Source organism: Vigna unguiculata, chromosome 3 (assembly GCF_004118075.2).
Source record: "Vigna unguiculata cultivar IT97K-499-35 chromosome 3, ASM411807v1, whole genome shotgun sequence".
Classification (NCBI taxonomy): domain Eukaryota; kingdom Viridiplantae; phylum Streptophyta; class Magnoliopsida; order Fabales; family Fabaceae; genus Vigna; species Vigna unguiculata.
Window position 1 is genome coordinate 18,224,278 of NC_040281.1, and position 25,134 is coordinate 18,249,411.

Consider the following 25,134-nt stretch of genomic DNA (forward strand, 5'->3'; position numbering starts at 1 on the left):
CTCACAAATCTCAAATGTTACTCATCTCTCTGAAAAATCAGCTTATATAGCTTGGTCATAAATGAATTCAACATGTAGATTTGTCCGTACAATTTGTTGATTTCACTTGACTTAAGTGAAATAAGTAGATTGAATAATAATTCAACTCTTTGAATACATTCATACCAAAACTATATGTAACAAGCCTTTTAACCTATTTTTAACATATTGAAAAGGACACACCCAAGACAAAATGATGTTTAACCTATGTCATATGGTCTATGAATACAATACAAAATATAAGTTCCATGATCTTTAAAATGGGCCTTATAATATAACTCTTTATCGTTTACTAAAATATCTCCTATCATATAAGATCGATTAATTAAATTAAAACTAGTTATATACCGGGCCGATAAACTTTAGATAGGTGTTTGGCATCCCATCCATCTGAGTATCAGGTCGCACCCTGACAACGGGACGATACAACTTCATTCATCCGATTAAAGGTGTTAGCGCGCGAGGCCAAAAAGAAACGTAAATGAAGAAAGGAGAAGACGTTGAAGCAACTAGAAGAAATTAAGAAGCAATTAGAAGAAACGGTGAAGGAACGCGACGTGCTGGGATTAGAGATTGGGAATTTGAGCCACATGGTCATTGAGAAGATCTCGGCAAAGGTGACCAACTTCGCCCACAATGCAATGTCGCTTCCACAGTCACAAAAGTACACTAGCGTGGCAACGGTGGCATACAACATCATCAAGCGCGTGAACAAGATTGTGGAGGAGCTTTTCAAAAAAACGAGGAGGCTGTTAAGGCTAGGAACGAGGCCAATGAGCAAATGGAGTAGAAGAATTAAGAGATTGCCATTTGGATGAATAACAGACAAATTTTGGACGAATGAACTATGAACTTTAGATAAACTATATATGAATGATAAACAAACTTTGAACGTACAAAAAACAAAATTTGAATGAACGACGGAAGTTTAAATGAATGATGGACAAGCTTTAGACAAATGACAGACGAACTTCAATCGAATGATGGACAGACTTGAGATGAATAACGGACGAATGAACTACCAACTTTAGGTAAATGAACATTAAATGAATTTCAAACGAATAATGAATTCACACTTCAATTTCCAACATGAATGAACTTAAGATGAACAAGGGATGAATTTTAGGTGAATGCCACAAGCTTAAGATGAACTTCAAAATAGTGGATGAATGATGGACAAACTTTGAACTTTAGAACCAACAATGGACCAACTTTAGAAGAATGACTAATGAACTTTAGAACAAACAATGGACAAACTTTGGCAGAACGAAAGACAAACTACAAATGAAAACGTCGGTAAAACGAAAGACAAACTACGAAGAAATAATGGACAAACTTCGATCAAACGATGGACAAACTTCAGATGAACAACAGACAAACTTCTTATGCTTATCCATGATGGCGGCACACGTATAGTGTGTACGTAAATAATTTGGATGATATAAGTTTATGGAAGAGGAAACTGTATGATCATGTTTACGATTTTCTTTTTCTGTAATTCGGTGTGCTAGCTACAAAACATTACCCACCGTTACCAATAGTTATTGCACGTAACCTGAATGAAATGAATTTGTGTCCTCACCATTAACGCTGTCACATCCCAATGTCTTGCAGTAAACTGCGAAAGATATCTGTTAAAAGAGCATAGGTAAGCTGAACATCTCATAACATCAGTTATAAATTGTGTATTACATTAATTTGACATGTTAATGTGGTCTGGAAACAATTAGAATTAACGAGTCAAAACAATTGAATATCAAAATCACTTTACACTATACACCACTTGATTGTGCAGGGCAGATCTATTAGAAAATCATCTGGTATTTGGCACCTTACAGATCATCCTCATCCGTTAGTAATGTAAATGAAAACGGAAAGAACTTGTAGCCATCTCCCTCGTAAAACTTGTTCTGGAACTCTACCCAGTGAAGTCTCAAAGCATGCAAGAAAGCACTTAGAGTTTCCATTAACAGTAACACACCAACAGTTGCAAAGATAAAAACAAAAATGCCAACAACGAGAATAACAGTGTTATTGTACCTGCATTTGTCACGGAAACATTCAGGGTTAATGCATCAAATAACCAACCTTCTTAATGGCTCGCCACTTTCCAAAGCACAACTAAAGAACTTACCCCCAGGCCAAAAGCAGAACTCTGTCGTAGAAAACACTGGACAGCTCCGAATGAGCTAAGCTGAACAAAACAAGAAACCAAAGAAAGAATTATAATCAAAGAATGTGATTTATTTAAAGTAGAACGGTTTACAACAAAGGGTTGAGGTAAAAGTATCTTAAATGTTGAGGAACATCAAATATGTACTAAATGCTTCTGATTAATTAAACCGTCGAAGTGTTTACTTTTCCCACAAATAGCTTCGTTTAGAAACAATTGAAGCATTGTCGAATACTACATATAGACATTTCCAAATGAGTATTCGAACTTTAGTTCACCATTTTATAATAAACAAATCTGATGTGAATGTGACTTGGTCAGATCTCTTTTGTTAGATACAAGTTCATCTAATGGAAATGATATTGCCATTTATTATATTTCAAATATATTAAATATTTTCGTATCTAATAAAACTTTTTCCATTTTTACAGGACACTAGTTACTATTGAAATAAAATGGTACGAAAATCTTGTAGAACACAAGTAGCTGCAACTCATGCGTGGATGATAATAAAACCGTATCAGTTTTTTTTTTCTTTTTTCATTTAACAACCCTGACTAGAATTGCTAAGCAACCAACCCTCGAAATTACATAAAACGGATTGGATCCTGAAACTTGCTGGTGCAGTACAAAGGACAAGAAATTAATATCGACGTTTCTTTATCAAAGTATTGATAATATTTTTTATCAAATCAATAGCACATATATATGAACCAAACCATGAAAATGTGGGTTTACTGACTAGGGAGTTAATAGATATAAGGTTTTACTGTTTTTCATGGTTTTACTAGATATAGGTTCATTTCCAGAAACTGGTCAACCACAAATGGTTCGATCCAATCTAACCTTAGGGCAATGCATTCAATTCACGAGGGCACTGATCTGTATAATCATGAGAGGATGGTTTCCTATATACTTGTTTGAATACAAAGTCATTTCAAAGTTTTTTGCATTAGCCAGGAAATTTCTTCCTGCACTCCCATGTTTTCTTCGTGTAAATTTACAGACAATTTAGTATTTAAAATACATTTCAGATTATAAATTCCAAATTGTACAATCCTTATACAAATTTGGAAGACAACTTGTTGCGCAAATTTTTTTAATAAAGGGTAACTAAGTTATTTCACTAAGATTATGGGGCTGCAAGAAGAAATCCCATTCACGAGTTGGAAGTTCATCAAAAAGCCCAAATTGCATGTCCAAGTTTAATTTTGATTCACCGGAAGAAAATTTCACACACTAGAATCATAGGGTTTTACCTCCACCCCATCATTACTAAATCCATCCTAGTAAATATTAAAAGACTAAAATACCCCCCTCACTGTATCACATCATTGCCGCCACCGTCGTTGCACATTTGCTGCCATCACCTCTGTAGAGGAAGAAAAAGAGAGGGAGAACATTCGAGAGGAAGAAGAAAGAAAAAAACACATTGCAGAGAAAAAGCCCGTTATGGAAAGCTATTTTCGAAGCCCATGTCTTTAAGTTTATTCAAGAAAACTCATTCCACAAAATATCATATCTGAAAAGCTTATTCTTTGTTTAAGAATGTATTCCGAAAATTCTATTCCGAAAGTCCCTGTTCTGAAAAAATTTCGCATGTAATTGGGAAGTCACTTCTACAGAGGGTGAAATGCTCATTTGAAAAAAAAAAGGGGGTGCAAGAAGAAAAAGCCGAGTCACATGCTTTCAGCTACATACCTGAGGGCCCACAAACGTAGATACGAAGCTGTATTAGACACAGCTCCAAGCACAAATTCGATTGTATGTATAAGTTGGTGCACAAAAACCTCGCTGAAATCAAACTCATCGTCAGTGTCACAGGGAACACTTTGTGACTCTGATTCGTCAGGATCATCCTTGTTGAACAACAAAGAGTAAGATTGACCTTGATGCCTCTGAGGAAGCATGGTAATGGAAATTAGAATGTGATTTACTAAAAATGATAAAGAAAGAAACAAAATAGTGGTTGAGTGTACTTCTCTATGTTGCTTCTGCAGGAGAAAGGGCTTTGGTACTAGCATCCATGGTACGGCAACAAGTGCCAACAGTAGTAACACAAGCTAACATCAATGAAGCAGTAGGAAGTTCAGACGAGGTATCTGGCTAAAACAAATTTATCCAAACTGAAATTGCTTACTTGAAGGAGCTGTTGACCAAAAAAAAGCTGGTTTTCACCTAAATCATCAGTTGGGCTAAGGAACATATATATAAGTATATGATACAGGTCGGCCTGTGATCCAGTGCTCCATTTTACAATTATGAGGAGTGAAAGGTAGCCAAACATGCTATTTAAGAATATCATCTGGGGAACGAACTGGTACCTGAGTCATTATCAGAAAATCAAACAATGAACACCATACACTACAGACTAAAAAAAAACTAAAATTGTCTTTTGCTGTTACCAGATATTTATATCGTTTTCGAAGTATTTTGCATTATAGTAACTCATTATGATTCCAAGATTCATCTGGGATACCCCCAGCAGAATTGACATCTTCATCTTCAAAGAATTAAGAAATGGGAGTTCACTCCGAGTACCGTGCCATTTGGGATCCACACCAAACGGATATGTGTCACGCACTTTTATTAAACCTATGGTAGAAGCATCCCTAAAAATGGAGTAATAAATATTGCACACACAAATAATGTAACCAATTAGTAATAACATAAGAGAAAAGTAAAATCTAATAATATTAAATAAACTGTACTGATAACCACCCGCATGAAGAATCACGACATCCATAGGCAGATGGAGCAAATAATTCAAATGGAACGGAGAAGAACTCATTATATATCAACCCGGTATAGATTGAAAAGAGTGCCATCATCATAATAATATAGCGTCCACCGAAAGCCATTTCCATTATGTCTCCAAGTTTCTGCCGTTATTAACAACATTGAACAAAACTAATACTGGCATAAAATATAATAGGAGGAAACATTCAGATTGAATACAAAAAATCCACGACCATTAGTAAAGTACCTGACTTGAAAATTTTTTCTCTCTGATTACGAGATACAAAGCCGCCAGTAATAGGCATATGCCATGCCCCCAGTCACCAAACATTACAGCAAAAAGGAATGGAAAAGTGATAATTGTGTACACACCGGGATTCGCTTCCCGGTACTTGGCGATTCTGTCAAGTAATAACGATTATTATAGTTGCAGGTCGATTATCAATAAAGCTAGAAGCAACTAAGAATCGGTTATTGAACTTTGATAACGTGATAACTGAGGTAAAAAAACTTCAGCAATATTAGATATTACTAGAACGGCTAACCAAACACACTCTAAAAGAAAACATAAATCCTAATTTAATCATATCAAATCCATTTGTCACCACTCTCATCAGGTCTGTAAAAATTGTGTTGGCTACAAGAGTTGATAAACTTACACCAGTCCCCAGATTTTCTGAAAGTATGTTCTACTATAAATTTAACTTCAACTTCGGGTGGCAGCGTATTTTTGTGTTGGCTACAAGAGTTGATAAACTTACACAAGTCCCCAGACTCATAATGCAGTTCCAATGTCTTGAAAAGTTACAAAAATTATTATGTATAAAATAAACTATATATAATAATTAGATGAAATACAAGTTTGTGGAGGCTTAAGTTGTGATATGTGATATATATATTGGAGAGGTCCATTTTTAATTGAAAAAAATTATTTTTAAGAATCATTGATAGATTAAACTTTCTGTTTGTAGAATATGTCTGAAAAATTCAAATGAATACCCAGTTATTTTATGCATCTGTACCGGTCACATTTAAAGAATAAATAGTGACAAAATGTTGCTGTCAGCAAGCTACCAAGTATGACACAAGTTAATTTTGTAGTGATTTCACTTTCCACATATTTTCTCAGCTTTAATAAACAAATAAACAGATGAGTAGAAGTTGTACCGACCCAGAGGATAAAAGTGCAAATCAGATCATCATTACCTGCTAGGGATTATTTTTAATAAGAGGGGAAATGAAATTTGAAATGCTCATGCTCAGGGCCACATAACTTACCCATAGGCATCTACAATTTCTTGAAAAGCAGAAGTGAATTTGTTTGTGCAGAAGTAGGTAGGCGGTGATTCCTTTGTCTCTAAGACCTGAAATATGGCCTCAACTTGAGAACTGCATTCCACAGTTGCCTGCTGCAATACTTTGTGAATCTGTCAAGTATTGAATCAAATTAGTTAGCTATGCCAACCGGTAAATACGGCATTGCATATATGCTTCTGCACAACGCATCAGAAATTAAATTCATAGTTCAAGGGCAGACCTGGCTTGTCGCAAAAACAGGACACCAACCTTCTGCAAGGAGACATTTCTTTGTCACATTAATGCTAAGCATATTTAGAGTGTGATAAATTGACTTTTCCTTCTTCAACTATCAGTTAAAATTGAAGAAAGGAAAAGTTAGCATTGGAACGAAAATTAATTGCAGAAGCTTAGCAACAAAGCTGGAAAAAAAAAACTTGAATAAAATAGTATATTGGCTATGCTCTGCTCATACAGATACTAGATGTAAAATGAACCAAACCTGAAGGCTCCACTGCTCATAGTGATCTGCAATTGTCTGCAACAGAGTGCTCCGGTGAAGCAATCCTGCATCTATTGTAGTCTTCAATTCTGAAAGTCTTCCTGAAACCTATCAACATAGTACACAGTTATTATTTTCTGCACATTTTGTGTAATCAGTCTATGAAGAGCTGCTACTGTGGATACAGTAGACCAACCACTTGGGCTTGGGGCAGTGGGAAGAAGCTCGCATCATAAAATCCGAAATCTCTAATATGGTGAATAGTTATACACGAAATAATGTTTTTTCTCACTAATGTTTTTTCTTTGTTTTATTTTCTTTTATGAAACTGATTAATTTACAAAGTAAATGGATGATATTTATGAGAATGCACATTTTTCCCCTAATACTTTGCTAATTATTTCCCTTTTGTTGTTCTCCTTATTTCTCTCAACATTAAAACAATGTTGATCACTTTCAACAATTTTTCTCTCACGCTTATTTTAATTTGTCTTCATACTTTGATCAATAAACGATCATCTTTTGTTCGTTATTCTTGCATACCAACACTTCAGTAGGCCAATAGTTACTATCTTGAATCTTTTCCTATGTTAGCACCTCATTTTTCAGAAAATATTTGATGAAGTGATAACAAAAACAAATGTACTTTGTTATTGAATGAAATGTCGAATTTTTTACACATGTATTACATTTTGACTATCATTGTGCAAGGTATATTTCTTCTGAGTGAATCCTAGTTCTGTTAACAACAATCTTATTTATAAGCAATATTCAAGTAATAATTATAGTATCAATCGTAAAAATTTAACTAGTGGTACTTCTGTGATGATTGACTTCACCTCCAAAGTTTTCATTTGCATAGTCTTGTATTCTTAGTTCTCCTTTACAAAAATAAAAACACTTCTTTAGTGTTTTATGGATATCTCAAAATCCATTTCACTACTTCTCAATGAACTTTATTTGTATTTGACATCAACTTGTTTACAACTCCCATTAGATGGCTAATACTTTTGGTCTTATACAAGCTAGCGCGTACATCAAACCTCCTAAGATGGAAGCATATTGAACCTTAGTCATGAACTCTCTTTTTCTCTCAAGATAACTTATCCTGGAATAGGAAAAAATGACTAGACAAAAATGTGCTAATTAGCTTGATATCTTCCATGTCAAAACTTTGCAAAATACGATTGATGTATCCCGAGATAACTGCAAAACTCATCTTTATTTATCCCTCGTCATTTGCTTTCTAAGAATCTTCTTCACTGTACTTAAGTCCTTCATATCAAATTCTTTTGACAGTTACACTTTCAAGCATTTTAATTTTACATATGTTCAAACTTACCACCAGCATATGATCTATATAAAGTAACAAAAATGATATAACTGAATTTATATATCTTTGAAGAAACAACATTAATCAACATTGCACTTTTGGAATCCTTCCTTCTGCCAGAAGCCATCAAACTTCCTAACTATTTCCTGGTGTTTGATTCAAGTTATACAAACTCTTCTTTGATATACAGAGTATATTCTTCTACCCATTCTCTTAGCAATCTCTAAGTTGGTATATATATATATATATATATATATATATATATATATATCCTCATCTAAATCACCATTAAAATAATGCAATTTTCACTAGCCACAATGCTCAAGACAAACTTGGTAGTGTTTAGCTTCACAATTGGATTAAATACTTCAATATTCTTCCTTTTGCTGAAATAATATTACTAGTCTGTTTTCTATATTGGAGCCATCATCATTATCTTCCCTCACCCGATAAACCCATTTGTTGTGAAGTTTCTTTTTTCCCACAGATAACATATTTAATTCTCAAGTTTCATTATAGATCAGCGACTTATCTTTCATAACAAGCTCCCAGTTGTTATATGTTTCGTCACTGTTTCAAGCTTTCCCTTCATCGGAAAATAACATATAGTTTATGTATCTCCTATTAGGGATATGAGGTCGAGAACACGTACATAATATAAGAACTGGAATAGAATACCCTGACATGCTGAGGACTCTCAATTACAAGAGTTTCTGAAAAATTACTTACCTTTACAGACAGTTGTTTATTGGGTTTTGAATTGCTAATAACTATATTATATTTATCCATAAATGTTATTCTTCCATTAAAAACCATATCTCTACTGTGAATAAATTTTTTTGTTTTTGTTAACCTAAAGTTTAAATACATCTTTATCCTAACCAATAAAAATGGTTCTAATCTGAGAGTAAATTTATTTCTACCTTTATCTCTATCTGTAATATGAATACAAGCTAAATATTCAATAACTTTAAAATGCATAAATTTGATCTTTTTCACTACATAAAACATAATAGAATAGTGATAAATATACCACTCATTCTTACTAAATACTCTATCAATTAATGGGTGGTCTGTTTAAGCCTAACTCAATCTCACAAAACCAGCCATTTTTAAGTATGGCTCTGATACCCTGTTAGAAGTGGAGTTTATGCCTAATTCAACCCCACAAAATCGGCTTGTAAGATGAGGTTTGCAACCCCCTAATTATATGCTATGAAATTGTTTTATTTAATCGATGTGGGACTTCTAACAGTATCTAATGCCATAATTGTTAAACCAAAATTCTCTGATGAAGAATACCAAGAATATTTGAGATTGAAATCTAATAGCTTGGCATAATCATTTATAAATCCCAGCTTCTCAATTGCTTGAATCTCACAGTCCATGGAAGGACAAAGTCCATGGACAATTGACTCAAGTGCTTCTTACCATATTACCTTCATGTTGTCATCCGTTTCTTTTCCAAAAAATCCTCATTTCATAACCTTAGCCTATGACTCTAACATATCCTCACAAGGAGTAAGTTAGGTTTCACTTTCTCCTTCCTTAAACAAAAAATTGGTTCTTTTTGTTCCTTCTTGTCCTTTCAATGTTATTTCTTTGAGTCCATTAACGAATCCTTTAAATTATTTAATAACCTTTGGTGTTAATTCCTTTGTTAAATAGAATACGATACAAGACAACTGATTGTAGAAGGATATGAATCTAGAGGTTTGTACTATTTTGGAACTAGTTCATGTGTGTCTAGTTTTGCTTCCCCATTTGCTAAACTTTTACATGATCGTATAGGACATCTGCACTTGTCAAAATTAAAAAAATGGACCTTGAACTTAATAGTCTTCAAACATTAGAATGTGAGTCATGCTAGTTAGGTAAACATGTTAGATCTTCTTTTCTAGAAAGATTTGAATCAATGTGTAATTCTGGTTTTTCTATTATTCATTATGATATTTGGGAACCAGATCATGTGTCATCTTTTGGCTTTAGCTATCTTGTTACTTCTCTAATTTTTCTAGAATTTTAAGTTTACATGGCACTTTACATCAGTCTACTTGTCCTCACACTCCTCAACAAAATGGTATTGCAGAGAGAAAGAACAGGCAATTGGTTGAGATTGACCATACCTTATTGCTTGGCGTCAATGTACCGGTCCATCGATGCTATCTTAACTACTTGTTTTCTAATTAATAGAATGTCATCCTCTTCTCTCAACAATAAAGTTCCTTATTCCATTATTTATCCAAACGATATTCTCTTTCATGTTACTCTTCATGTGCTTGATTGTATATGTTTTGTTCATGATGTATGTCCAAGATTGGATAAACTCTATGTTCGTGTTATTAAATGTGTCTTCTTAGGATATTCTTGACTACAAAAGGGGTATCGTTATTAATCTCTTGAAACCAAGAAGTATTACATGTTTGTTAATGATTAGAAAAATGCAAGCTTTTGATCAAAATAACACATGGGAGTTAGTTACCCTTCCACTTGGGAAGAAGATTGGATGTTGAAGGGTTTATGGCATTAAAGTTGGACCCTTTTTTTCAAACAATATGTTTTCCTCTTGTATGTGACTTTTCTACGCTCTAGGCATATCTTTATGATCATAAAATCATGCTCTAATTGTTGATCAAACTGTCTTTGTGTAGATAGAACTATTTTAGCTTTTGAAGTTGTATAAGAGAAGAACAATATTAGGAATCTACTTTAAGATAAGGGAAGCTAATTATTTAGAAGGTGTTAATTTTCTTAAAATATTGAGTCTTGGTTTTGAGATTTAATTTGGGGTATTCATAATTTTATCTTTTCCTAAATAGGTTAGAGGTGACAAATTTATATTAGAAAAATTATGATAAAGAGTAGAAGAATTGATTCTTTTTACAAGAGGAATGTTTGTGATGAAGATGAAAAAAATGCATTTATGTCATCTAAACTTGAAAAACTTCACGATAATCCAAAAATTGAAGAAAATGAAAAACAACTCTCTAAAGTTCTTAGAGTTACATATAATGAATGTGAAAATGCTTTAGAACGTGATCCGGGTAAACGTCCTCAAATTTGGCAATACCCACCAAATCAAATTGATGAGGTACGGAGGACTTATCTAAAATGGGGTCCATATCAAATGCATCGAGAAAATTATTCGTTGTCTAGTAAAGATGGTTATCCAAGAAGATTTCAATACACATGATTTAGCTTATTTTCTTCATGGTTAGAGTATTCGGTATTCGTCATTAAAAGATGTTACATATTGTTTACCGTGCTATCTTTTTAGTAAAAAACCAAACAGGTGAACTAACTCAAATGTTTTCATTGTTACATGTAATTGAGTTGATTTTCATTGAATTCTAATTGGCATTGTGTTGATTGTCATCAACATATTTTATCTTTTTTTGAGTGTTTTTTTATAGGTTTTAAAAGTTTTTATAGCAAGCAATAAGAAAATTTATATTGCAAGGGATATTACAACAAACTTCATTTTTGTTTAATTATTTAAGTTTTTAAAAGTTACCTATAATAACTTTTGTTTTTTTTAGTATATGATTGTTGATAATAAACTTTATGTTACACTTTCATGTATATTATTATTATATTTTTTTTGGATTCTATTATCACATGTACTTATTTTGAATAGAGAAAATAATGTGAGGTTTTTTTAATATAAAAAAAATAATTTATATGTAAAAAATATATTTTGGCCCCGTTAAAATTTTGGTCCAAGTTTCGCCACTGGTCACCGCCAAGTCTGTTTTCTTTTTCAATTTTGTTTTTCTACTCCTCTACTTTCACTATAATTATTTTGCAAAAAATATTCCTATTTTCCAACAACAATAATGGCCCATGATAAGGATACTTCAAGAACATCTCATGGTAGTGACCCGAGTTGGAAACATTGTCATCTGATGGATGAATCAAATTTTAATACAATTGTTGGCAATTATTGTGGAAAAGTTATGAAAGAAGGAGTTACTAGAGCAAAAGAACATCTAATAGCAAAGAAGGGAAATGTTATTGCTTGTACCAAGACTCCAAAAAATAAGAGAGAAGAACTTCGGAAATTATTTATAGAAAAAGCAGACAGTTCCTTCGTCAATCCTGGATATAGTGTAGCAAATGATAACCATGAGCGAAGAGGAGGTTGAAATATCCATGGCTAGTAATGATAAAGGGAGAAATAGCGGTGGAAGAAAAGGACCAATGGATATGTTTTGTAGAAATCCAGCTGCTGCAATAGAGAAGAGAAAAAAGGAAAAAACTAAGGCAAGCTAACATCAAAGAGGCATGTGACAAAAATTTAAAGACCTTGGTTGATGAGTCCATCATAGACCCAACTCTAGGCCCACATGCATCTCAAAGCCCAAGCCCACTCAAAGGCCCAATAACAAGAGGGATGCTTAGAAAGATTCAAATGGGCTTTGCTCATGAGGATCAAAATCATCATAGGCTTCATATGTTGTTTTCATGGGCTAAAGAAGATATCAAAATATGATAGGATGCATGTAGAAGCATTAGAGTAGAATTATTTTGGGCCAAATGTTACGCCATGTTTTTGTAGAATAAAATGCTAAAGTACTTTGTTATTTAGCCTTCAAATTGGGCTAATTCAAGCCCAATTAAATAACTTGGCCGAGACTAGCATGGGAGGACAAATTTGGAGCGCACACTTCATGGTTGTGCCAAGTTTTGGAGCGCATTTTTCAGCTTGGTGCATTGCTTAGTGCGCATGCTTTTCATGGAGCAAGGCAAGGAGAGTGTGAGCGGACACATGGCTCTTGATCCCTCACTCCTTTGCATCTCACGACCACAAATTGAGCTTCTTCTCCAAGCTACATTTCCAATTCATTTCATGATACATTTACATTACATTAGGTCGGCCATGAATCCTATAAATGGGGCCTTCTTACTCTTGTATTTGGTTACTTTTGAATGGTAATAGAATTGTTGTTAAGAGTATTCCACCTATTGCCTTCAAGGGTCACTTGCTAGACTAGTTTCTACCCAAAACTCCTCTAGCCCCCTTCCCTAGAAAAGACTTCTTTTCTAGGCTTCATCTCCACTTCATCGTCATTGCTTCAAGAGCCTCCAAGCTTGAGCCCACTCCTCCATTCCAGCTCCAATTCCGCTGCAACCATGGACAATTTCCTCTTCATTTTGGCGCATAAAGGTCCATCAAGTGGTTTTCAGAGCCATCCAAGCCTTGGTACATCCATCCTCTTGGTTTGGGTAAGGTTTTGGATCCATTCTTGTCTTTTGCTTCCATTTCCGTGTTGTTCTCTTCTTCTCCATTGTCTTCAAGTTTTTCTTGCTTTCTACCGATTGACATTGAGGCTACATGAATCTTGTTGATTCCAATTGTAGTACTCCTTGACTCAATGGTGTATATGTGTTTTTAGGTTCCATTTTCTTGTTTCCAGCACTAGTTCTTTGATTCCTAGCTGTTTTTCTTCATTTTAATTAGTACATCTTTTAATTTTCAGTTCATTGTGTTGTGTTTTGTCTTAAGTCATGTTTAAGCACTTTGTTTAATCTTCATTTTTGTTCATATGGCTGAATTCTGCATTTGCTTGATGAGAACCAAGTCCTACATCACACAAAATGAGCTATAAACTTTCTTCTTCCATTCTAGTGTTATTCTAGGTTCCTTTTGATTGTGCTAGCCTTTGTTTCTTTCCTTAATTTCTTGCTTGTCATTTCTTGGCTCTCTTTCTAGTCATGTTTCATTTTAATTCCACTTAGTTTAGCTTCCTTAATTAGTTTTTCTTGCTTTATTTTTTTGCTTCATTCAAGTTTGTTGGCTTTATGTTTACTATGATATTGTGGGGATTAAGCTCTATGAATGATTTATATTCTAGTGGTAGCATTTTAGGAGGTGGAGTTTAAGGTAGACTTTAGTTTGCTTGATTCTTGAAGTACTTCCTCCTTTTTTCTTCTAAATCGTGTGAGCTTTGAGCCATATTTCATTGTGAGTGTGAGTGCTAACGTCTTGGATTGGTATAGTTTTTTTTCTTTGCTGTTTTTGGTACAGGTTTGTGTGACTGTTTTGTCTTCAGCCGTGAATGTTTTTTTGCTGTTTTTGCATCTCAATTTGGTGGCCTAAGGTGCTTTACAAGTGCCTTACTTGGTGGTGATTTTTGCTCATTCAAAAGGAGGCTACAAGCCAAGATATTGGCTCTCGGATTTGTGCAATTTGGCAGCACATTTTGGAGTTGCATTGCTTGTTATTTTGGCTTTATTTCTTTCTTCTTTTGACATCTTTGTGGGACATCTTATTTGGTACCATTTTGAAGCTTCCTTTACTTGAGAAATTGCTTCTTTTGAGCATCAAAATTTGGCATATTAAGTGGTTTTGGGTTGCTTCATTTTGAGTACCAAATTAGTGCACCAAAATTGCTTTAAAGTTCTCCATTGTAACTTGTGGCCTACTTAGGTGTCTTGGGGAGCCAAAGGTGTTCAATCTCATCTCCTAAGTAGAACCTTTTTATACCAATAATGCAACATTTTAGTAAGTGAGTGTGTTGAAAGTTCTAAGTTTTTTTTCACCTTGCTTTTAGGCCGCATAGTTAGATGCTTAGTGGCTTAAAATTGTGAGACCAAAGTCCCTAAAAGTTTTCCATTTAGGGGGTATGTTTTAGTGTTAGTCTTTTTCTTTTCTTTGAGTCTTGTTTGTGTTTGTTTGTGCTTAGTGCCTCAAGTGATTCTATTTACTTAGCACTTAAACAATTGTGTGCTCTTTGAAACCTTTTGCAAGTGCATCTTGGCAAGGATTGGCCTTGGTACTTAAGAAGTCTTTAAGACTCACCTCACCTAACCTGGAGGTCTACTTGTACTTGGTTTCTTCTTTCACACTTTGTTAAAGTTTCTAAGTTCTTTCAATCACCATGAGCACTAGAAGGGCTACTCGTACTAGTACCCAACATCAACAACATGTTGATGAAACCAACCTCCACACAAGTGGTGATGAGGAGGTTGAGGTTGATCCTAGAGTTCTAAATAACCTCTCTCAAGAGGTTAAAGACCTCAAAGATCAAATGGCTTCCATGCAAGCCAATCTTCAATTAATTGCCAATTAACTTACCCCTCCCACCCATAATACCCGTGCCTCTCCTAGGCCTTCTCATGCTACTTCAAGGCATGAGTATGATTTTGAAGAGGAGGAAGATGAGCGCATTAACATCAGACAATCGCCTCATGTGAGAAGGCAAAGGAGCATACCTCCTCACCATAAGAAGTCAAAATTGACTTGCCTCATTTCCATGGAAGGGATAATGTTGAGGCTTTCCTTGATTGGGTTGCAAAAGTAGAACAACTTTTTGAAAGTCATGTTGTGGAGGAAGAGAGGCATGTGTCTCTAGCTACTCTTAGCTTTCAAGGGCATGCTCTTAATTGGTGGACCTTTTTAGTCCTCCAAAGAAGGAGAAAAGGACTACATGAAATTGAGTATTGGAATGATCTTAAAGAAGCCCTTCATGCCCGCCATGTTCCCTCCTATTACAAATATCAAAGAGGCATGTGACAAAAATTTAAAGGCCTTGGTTCATCAATATATTGCTCGATTTTGGTACCCAAGCAGGCTTGTCATTCAACCTTGTGAAGTTAAAAAATTTTCAAGATATGATTGATGCCATAGGTGCTTATGGACCTAATTTACCCGATCCTAGTTATCATGAAATCAAAATTCCACTTCTCAACAAGGAAGTTGGGTACACTGAAAAGTTGTTAGTACACTGAAAAGTTGTTGCAAGATCATAAATTGCAATGGAGCAAACATGATTGTTCTATTATGTCAGATGCATGGACTGATCGAAAGCAATGATGCTTGATTAACTTTTTTGTGAGCTCCCTTGCAGGGACAATGTTTGTCAAGTCCATTAATGGTTCAAACTTTGTGAAAACAGTGAAAAACTATTTGAGATGCTTGATTCCCTTGTGGAGGAGATTGGAGAAGAAAATGTTGTTCAAGTTATAACAAATAATGGGAGCGAGCAATTATATGTTGACTGGTAAGTTGTTAGAAGAGAAAAGACCCCATCTCTATTGAACTCCTTATGCTGCCCATTGTATAGATTTAATGCTTGAAGACATTAGAAAGCTTCCTTTGATAAAGAAGACAATTCAAAGAAGAGTTAGTCTTGTTGGCTTTATCTATAGCCATTCTAGTACCTTGAGTTTGTTGAGACAATTTACAAATAAGAGGGAATTAGTAAGACATATCATTACAGGGTTTGCTACCTCTTATTTATCATTACAAAGGTTGCATCAAGAGAAGGGAAATTTGAGAAAAATGTTCACCTTTGATGAATGGAGCAATAACAAGCTATCTAAGGAAGCCGAGGGGAGGGAGGATACAAAAATTGTTCTCATGCCTTCATTCTGGAATCAAGTAGTATTTACTCTCAAAGTCATGGCTCCTTTTGTTCATGTGCTTCGTCTAGTGGATAGGGAAAGAAAAGCAGTTATGGGTTATATATATGAAGCAATGGAGAAAGACAAGAAAACAATAATGAAGTCATTCAACAACGATGAAAGTAAATACAATGGCGTATTTACAATCATTGATAACAGATAGACATGTCAACTTCATCGCCCCTTGCATGTTGCTGGTCACTTTTTGAATCCAGAGTTCTTTTATTCCAACCTAAACATGGAATATGATTTGGAAGTTACAAATGGATTATATGATTGCATCAAGAGGTTGGTGTCACGTAAAGATGTGTAGCAAAAAACTTTAACTGAGTTTCCTCTTTATAAGAGTGCAAATGGACTCTTTGGTGATGATTTTGCCAAAGAATCAAGGAAAACCACAGTCCCAGGTGAGACACTTAAACACTTTTTAAATCGTGCTAAGATATAATGGTTACATTCTAAGCTACTTTCTTTGCTTGTGTAGCTCAATGGTGGAAGAATTATGGGCATGCACCTCCCAACTTACAAAAGCTAGCAATCAAGATTTTAAGCTTGACATGTAGTTCATCGGGATGTAAGCACAATTGGAGTGTTTTTGAGCAAGTAATAAGACATGACTCATTTCATTATTATCTTAGTTGTAAGTCGTAAAAAGAAATTAATTCACATATTACTTATTCACATTGTAGATTCATTCAAAGAAATGGAATAGACTGGACCACAAAAGGTTGCATGATTTGGTTTACATAAAGTATAATCAACAACTTGCTCAAAGATACAATATTAGGGATGAAATAGACCCTATTCTATTGAATTATATTGATGAATGTAATGAGTGGTTAGTGGGAGAAGTTGATGATGATAACGATAATGAAGAGGGGGGTAATGATTTGGTTTTTCATGATGATCCCACTCTTAATTGGGCAACTGTTTATGAAGCTTCAGGTATTGGAAAACCAGTAGTTTATATAAGGAGACAAGCAACTAATAAAAGAAAGCAACCATTAAGTAATGGTATTGTTATTGGATCTTCTCATGCTTCTAAGAAAGGTCCAGGTGCAACTCCAACTCCAACTTTAACACAACCTTAGAAGGGTAAAGAGAGGACTCAAATTCAAGTTCAAAAGGAATTGCATGATAGCTCTGATTCCAAGTTTGAAAAATTACATAACTTTGACAAGAGTCTCTCAGAAGGGAAGAGGAGGAGGGATATGCCCCATTGGATGATGACATTGAAGACAATTATGTTGGAGTTGAAGAAGAATTTGATGATTAGAAAGAAACTTAATACATACATTTTATGATTTGTTGTTATTTTATGTTTTAAACTTTAAATTTGTAGTGTTTTGATATCATGTTATTATTTTAATTGAATTTTTATACATAATATCATTACTTTTTCATTAAAATTATATGTGGTGATATTATATTTTTTTACCGCAATACTTCCGCTATAACCTGTTATGGTTTTTATTATAACTTTATAAAGGTTTTTGGGGTCGCCGATATTTTCCGTTATGTGATATCAATAACATTGCTAGCAATAGACCTTATCTACCTTTTGCAATTGTAGTTAGTCAGTTTATGTAGGTTCCTTGGTTCCTTGCATTGGCCATTGGAATATTGTCGTGTGTATCATAAGATATCTCAAAAAGACTCCAGGATAATGTTTGTTATATAAAGATAAAGGAAAAACCCAAATCTCAAGTTATTGTGATGCTGACCAGGCAAGATCCCCTACGGACAGACATTCTACTATGGTGTGTTTTCCTTGGAGGAAATGTTTTTTCTTGAAAAAGTAAGAAACAAAATCTACTTGCTCGATATACAGCTAAAGCTAAGTATAGGAAAATGGCATCTCTTACCTGTGAACTTATATGGGTGAAACACTTCCTTCAAGAACTTAACTTTTAGTGAGATTCAGCAAATGAAGATGTATTGTGACAACCAGGCTACCCTACACATTACTTCCAATCCAGTGATCCATGAGATAACTAAATACATTGAGATTGACTATCAATTTATGTGGAAAAAGTTGTTGTCCAAGGAAATTTGTAGTGAATTTGTTGGATCCAATGAGCAACTTGCAGATATGTTAACAAAATCATTAAAGGGGTCTCAAATTAATTTTATTTATAAAAGCTTGGTAAATACAATTTGTTTGCTTCAGCTTAAGGAGGAGTGTTAGAATAAGCATTAAATATAGTTAGTAAGTAGCTGTATTGGAAAAATGATAGTACCTATTAGCCGTACCTATCTTTGTACCTAAGTATCTATGATTGACCTCTTATCCTCCCTACCACATTGTATCAGAATCCTATCAATATAAATATGAGAACATATGAAGAGAGTTTTTAAACTCTAGCAATCACTCTTAAATATAGTCTCTTTTATTTATCTTAATTGTAAGTTGTATTGTACTTTTATTTAGTCTCAACTTGTTTAAATAACTCCCGCTAAAAATTACTCAAAAAGAGTTAATCTTGATCAGATACTTAAAGGAGAAGGAAATCCATGGAAATTTACCACTTTCCTAACAAATAATTGAGTCACATCTCTTGCAATATAAGGATGCACAAGTGCCAAAAAGTGTGCATATTTGGAAAATTTGTCCACGACTATAGAAATAATATCTTTTCCTTGCACCTTCGGTAACCCACCAATAAAGTTCATTGATATATCTGATAAAACTTGTGTGGGAATTGGTAACGACTGCAGCAATCCGACAGGAGATAAAGTCTCATTCTAGTTTTGTTGGTAAATGTCACACTGGATCACAAACTCTTTGATATCTTTCTTCATGCCCTCCCAATACACAACTCCTGTTGTCCTTTTAAAAGTTCTGAAATAACCACTATGTCCCCCAAAGGAAACTCATTGAATTCTCTAATGACAGGAGAGATTCATGAAAATTTCTTGGCAGCACAAGTTTTCCCTGATAATATAATCTCTCCCTCCCCAACTAATATTTAGCATGAGTTTTAGACTCGGGTAATTAGTCCTGTATTAAAGAAGTTAATTTGCCATTCTTTTGAATTTTTGTGTTCCCAGCCCTTCCATTCATCAGGTTGCAAGATAGACATCGCTGAAAATATTTCCTTCGGATCTAACGCATCTGCAGCCTTGTTTTCCTTTTTAGGTTTGTATTGTATCTGAAAATCAAACCCAATAAGTTTTGAAGCCCATTTGAATTGTACCTCAATTAGTAAATGTTGTTCAGTAAGGAAACTCAAGCTTTTCTGATCAGTAACAATAATAAAATGACCACACATCAAATAATGTTTCCATTTTTGCACTGCCTGGACTACTACCATTATTCTCTTCCATAAACAGACTTATTTTGACCCCTTTCAGATAAGACCTGACTTCAAAAAGCTAGAAGTTTGCCCTCTTGTAACAATACAACTCCTAATCCTTTGCTTGATGCATCAGTCTCAATGGTAAACGTTTTATAAAAGTGAGGAACAGCTAGAATTGGTAATTGAGAAACTGCCCCTTTGAGAGTGTCAAAAGCTTGTTGTGCTGTTATAGTCCATTTAAACCCTTCTTCTGTTAACAACTGTGTGAGGGGTTTTTCGATTTTGCCATACCCCTGCACTATTCTATAATATCCAATTAACCCCAAGAATCCCCTCAAAGCTTTAACATCTTTAGGAACAAGCCATTTCCACATTGACTCCACCTTTTTGGGATCAGCAGATACTCCTTGACTTGAGATAATATGTCCCAAGTACCCCAAACTACGCTGACCAAAGCTGCACTTCTTTTTATTGATCTTCAGTTGGTTTTCTTGAAGCACTGTTAGAACTTTCATCAAGTGTCGAACATGAGTTTCGAGGGATGGACTATAAACCAAAACATCAAAAAATACCAACACAAACTTCTTTAAAGAAGGCCTGAGTACCTTATTCAATAGTGACTGAAATGTGGCCAGAGAATTAGTCGACCCAAATGGCATGATTAGAAATTTGTAATGACCATCATGAGCCCTAAAAGCAGCTTTCTCAATATCCTCTTCCCTCATAAGGATTTGATGGTATTCAGATTTCAAATCCAACTTGAAAACTATTGTTGCTCCAGTCAATTCATCTAACAATTCCTCTTTGACTAGAATAGGAAACTTGTTAGGAATTGTAATTTTGTTAAGATCCCTATAATCAACACAAAACCTCTACCCATTAATCCTGAAAAACCTGTCCCCTCTCTCAATCCTATGACTATTTATAGCAGTCCGTTACAGATGTTTAATTACAGTTGTACTAACTACCTTATCTTTTCTCTCTTTTGTACACTATACTAAACCTATCGTGCAGCAATCTGAAGCTGAAAACTGAACAAAAGGCAACTGAAAACTAAGCAGAAATCTAAACTTAACGACAACTGAAAACTAAGCGGAAATCTAAAACTAAAGATTAAGTTTACCTCTGTTATTGTCTGAAGTTGTTTACTCAAGTCATCTGAGAAAGGATAACGATTTGCTCCAAAAGCATCACATATTTTCAGAATTTTACTTTTAACACTCTCTCCAGAATAAAAGACGACAAATACATTTTTATGAACCTGTAAAAAAAGGGAGGCTATGACTTTATGGACCAAAAAACTAAGAAGATAGAAGTGACTAGAAGTAGTAGCAATAGAAGAGTACATTTCCATAATCAGAAAAAAGTAATTATATATACAATCATGTCAAAGCAGGTTCGTCTCTGTTAGTTCATATGTTTTTAAATAAAAGGAGGAACTTAGATATCTAGTACATATATTACATATCTAATTGCAAGACTCTTGAGACTTAAATTTCGGAATTTAAACCTTCTCTTCTGACGAAAGATCAAGAACAGAATGATCAACCACAGCTTGTTTGAGAAACACGTTTCCCCTAGTAGCACGAAATAGAATTCTTTCGAAAGGAACTGATTTTTCCCTTGAAACAAGTCCACTGATGAAGCCCAGCTTAATTTGCTTTGCTGACGTCTCCTCCTGAGCATAAATTTACCAAGCGTCAGAAAGAGAACAAATCTGTAAAGTAACAAATACAAAAAACAAAGCTGCAGCGTATACCTGTTCCAATAGTAATGGGCTGTCAATAGACCTTTCAACAGTTATCTGTACTTCAAGCTTTCTCTGTTGAGCTACGGCATTATTTTTTGCTGAAGAGAAAAATTCACCAACCTGAAATGATAAATCAAAAAAGGCATTACCACTTTGACTGCAGTTTTCTTATCCAGTCAAGGAAAAAGAAAGAAAAGACCAAGCTATTTGATAAAATACACGCTACAAACCCAAGAAGAAGGACTAACAGTATGCATAAAAAGGTAGACAGAAATAAACCATAATAATATACCAAAAACTAACGCTTATACATTTCTATTTAGAGTTTAAACACAAGAAAGATGAACAGAAAACCAACCCAAAGTATCAGAAGTGATTATGGCATTTGTGGCAGTGAAGAACGTAGCAAACCATACCTTCTCTTGAACAAGCTTATACTCTGATAGCTCATTGTAAGTGTGCTTCAACTTCTCATTATTTGCATTTATCTCAAGGAGGTCGGCTTCAAGTTCTTCAAGTTTAACCTAAACATGAACAAAAATATTATTACCTGATACTGTATTCATGAGCTGAAGAACGCGTGACAAAAGTTCCATAGAATGTAATGACCTCCAAACTTTCCAGATCAACATTATCCTCTCTTGCTGTGCTCATTGAGGGTGACACGCCTGCTTTCAACATTTGGTCCTTAAACAACCGTAGCCTACGCGCCATTTCCCCACATCGTTTAATCTAGATGATAAAATGATAAGTTTTCCATTTCAGTAAATCAAAATCACTTCCATTAAATATGGTTTATCAGAATAAGGGTATGCTTTTACGAACTTTTTCAAACTGTTGAAAGTACAAGGAGTACCAAAGATGGGATATTTTAGCAACATTAATCACTAATTAGCATTACCATACAAAACCAAATTAATGGAGGAGCTTAAAGTTTCCTGAAAGACATAATACACTGTCACTAAGCCTCACCAATACCTCTGGAACAAATAGAAAGGGCAGAGAGAAGGGTCTCATTGTGACTTCCTTCCAGATGGATCAACTTCAATTTGAGTACATCCCCAATCAGTTCAACAATTCAAAATTGATTTTATCCGAATCAATTTCACTCTATTTTAATTTAATATAAATAAGTCCTAAGATTACCAATCTATATTTTGAAGGAATTCTCTAAGGTGCTTAAGATAGCAACAATAGAAATCAATTTGTCATTACAGGCTTACCATAGCATAAATTGAACATCCAAAACCTATTGAAATAAAACAAAATAAAAAATATGACATATCTTCATTTAGAAAACAATATATATACAATTCCGTTCGTGTTTTCAACAAAAATGTGAATCGTGAAAATTACTGTCAACTGAAGACAAAACAAGCTCAATTAGGCCATCACATAATGCAAGGACATCAAACTATTATGCAGTTTATCGAAATCTCGCGGCATTAGAGTTACGACCTCTTCGATAACACACAACAAATGCGCAAAGGATTTTTATTTTTTAAAACGTAACCAAAAGGCAAGCACAGGTAGAGATTTGATATGCACCTGAGAAGCATAAGTTCGCTGGAATGGACTTTTATCTACATTGAGCTGGAGAATAAATCCAAACAAACAGTTGTCAATGTAAGAAACAAATAACATGCGGACAAATGAAGGCATCAAAACAAAATTGAAAAAAAAAATTGAGTGAGAGCATCAAAAGAGTCACGGCAACGTAGGTTGAGAATTCATAGTAAAGGAATCTACAACAAGAATGAGGAATGAAAATAAGTCTCACATCTATGAATTGGAAGAGGCCGAGATTGCCAAGGTAAGAGATGGCTCGATGAGCTGATTCGGTTGGAATGATCAATTGAGCCATTTGCATAGGCTCCGACCGTAGCAGATCCATCGTGGGGAAACAACTACCTTCATTTACCATCAGGATTTCTAAAATGCACAAACACAAAATGAATGAACGAATAACTGTGAGGCAAATGCTCTTGTTCTATAGAAAAAGAGTTCGTTCTTAAATCAAATCTTGCCGCTATATGCATCCCGCGGTTTATAATGCTTCCTCTTCCTTCTAACGCTCGCGCGCATATAAATACATAAATAATAATATTTAAGTATTGACATTTTCTTTCTATTTTACCTTTTAATTGTAAACAGTATTACAAAGTTAACTTTTTAATTACAATAATTATTATAAGAAAATATACACAATAGTTTCCAATAATAGTAATAATAATATTGGTAGATGATAATAGTTAAAATAAAATATTCACAAACTTCCTTTTGAAATATATATTATTATATATGATTATTGTAGTCTTAGAATCGATTTAGTCTTTAACTGTCTAAAGTTTGATCTTATCTTTAAATGTTCAGATGCCGATTTGGTCTTTAACTGTCAAAAGTTCGATCTAGTCTTTAACTATCAAAAGGTCGATCTAGTTGTTAGACCAATACTAGTGGAATTTCTAAGACAAGAGTATGAGGTAGTAAATGAGGAGTTTAATATTAATAACTTAGGTAACTGTCCAAAACATGGCAAGAGACGTAAATTAAATAGATAAATTTGATGAGTATTTAATAGGAGGAAAATCCAAGGTGTCAAAAAAATAGGCATAAAGGAGAACTTCGAGGGAGGAGAAGAAAGACACTTTGAATGCTCTAGCTGGTCGGACTTTGAACCTTTTGGCTATAACATTTTGGCGTCCACCGTAAGGCTTTGGTAAAACAATTCCCAATGCCCAAGATTTTTATTTTTCAAGGCATAGTATCGCAAACAATGGGGTAAAACACCTATCATCGCCCTCTTGTCATGTGTTGCTAATCCATCCTCTCTTACTCATCATTTTCAAATCCTATCGCCCCTACGCCTTTTGTGTTTTTGCTTCCCATGGACACGCCACATTGAGATTAGGCAAGATTTTCTAGAAAAGGAGTGTGGCTTCCAACAACCAAGCAATCACCACAAAGTCCTCTTTACGTCCGATCTATTCCACCGTTTCTCCCTAGTGGAGATCAATATGGATTTGACACCACCAACTTTGATTACTTCGATTTCAACCATTATTCCACCTTGCAAGGCTATGCCATTCGATTTACTACCTATCTTAGAAGAGTTTTGTGTTGATTCATACATCTTCTTGGTTATTATGTTTCCGCTATGATTAGTCTTGTTGCTTCCATTTCTCGCCCTGATTTATTCCCCAATATCATCATGTGCTCTACTTTCCTTAGTTCTACTTTAGAGAGATTAAACGTAGTCAGTTCTCAACCTTAAGGAGGTTGGTCATACAGCTCAACCAAAAGGAGCTCAACATAAAAAGACCAGCCTCTAAGAGATTGATCTCAGGATTACGCACAAAGGTCGAGCATAGGAAGGTCCCTCATAAGGAGGTCGACCATAGTACTCGATCTTAAGGAGATCTTCCTTAGAAAAATTGGCTACAAAGGTTAATTATAGGAAGATTGACCTTAGTACTTAGCCTTAAGAAGATCAGCCTTAGAAAAATCAACTTCAAGGAGATCGACCATGAATTAATTATTTAAAAGAATGATTTGTAAAAGCAATTTTGTTGCATTAAAACTTAAACCCGAATTATC

At 34.6% G+C, this 25,134-nt stretch overlaps 1 protein-coding gene across 2 annotated transcripts; it reads right to left on the reverse strand.

The window, feature by feature from the left end:
- Window positions 1-1,650: 1,650 nt before the first annotated feature.
- Window positions 1,651-23,587, reverse strand: LOC114177415 (V-type proton ATPase subunit a3-like). 2 transcript variants are annotated; one of them, XM_028062743.1, is made up of 18 exons: window positions 23,318-23,587; window positions 23,086-23,130; window positions 22,147-22,269; window positions 21,954-22,061; window positions 21,547-21,657; window positions 21,298-21,465; window positions 20,911-21,048; window positions 6,750-6,857; window positions 6,489-6,596; window positions 6,230-6,378; window positions 5,199-5,352; window positions 4,934-5,094; window positions 4,618-4,824; window positions 4,353-4,536; window positions 4,192-4,275; window positions 3,914-4,110; window positions 2,174-2,233; window positions 1,651-2,079 (listed from the first exon to the last, which is right to left on the reverse strand). In XM_028062743.1, the coding sequence occupies exons 1-18, from the start codon at window positions 23,459-23,461 to the stop codon at window positions 1,872-1,874; spliced, it is 2,457 nt and encodes an 818-aa protein (XP_027918544.1). In that variant the 5' UTR covers window positions 23,462-23,587; the 3' UTR covers window positions 1,651-1,871. The 2 variants fall into 2 exon arrangements, with proteins under 2 accessions (XP_027918544.1, XP_027918545.1); XM_028062744.1 differs by lacking the exons at window positions 1,651-2,079; window positions 2,174-2,233 and adding an exon at window positions 2,917-3,584.
- Between the last annotated feature and the right edge of the window lie 1,547 nt (window positions 23,588-25,134).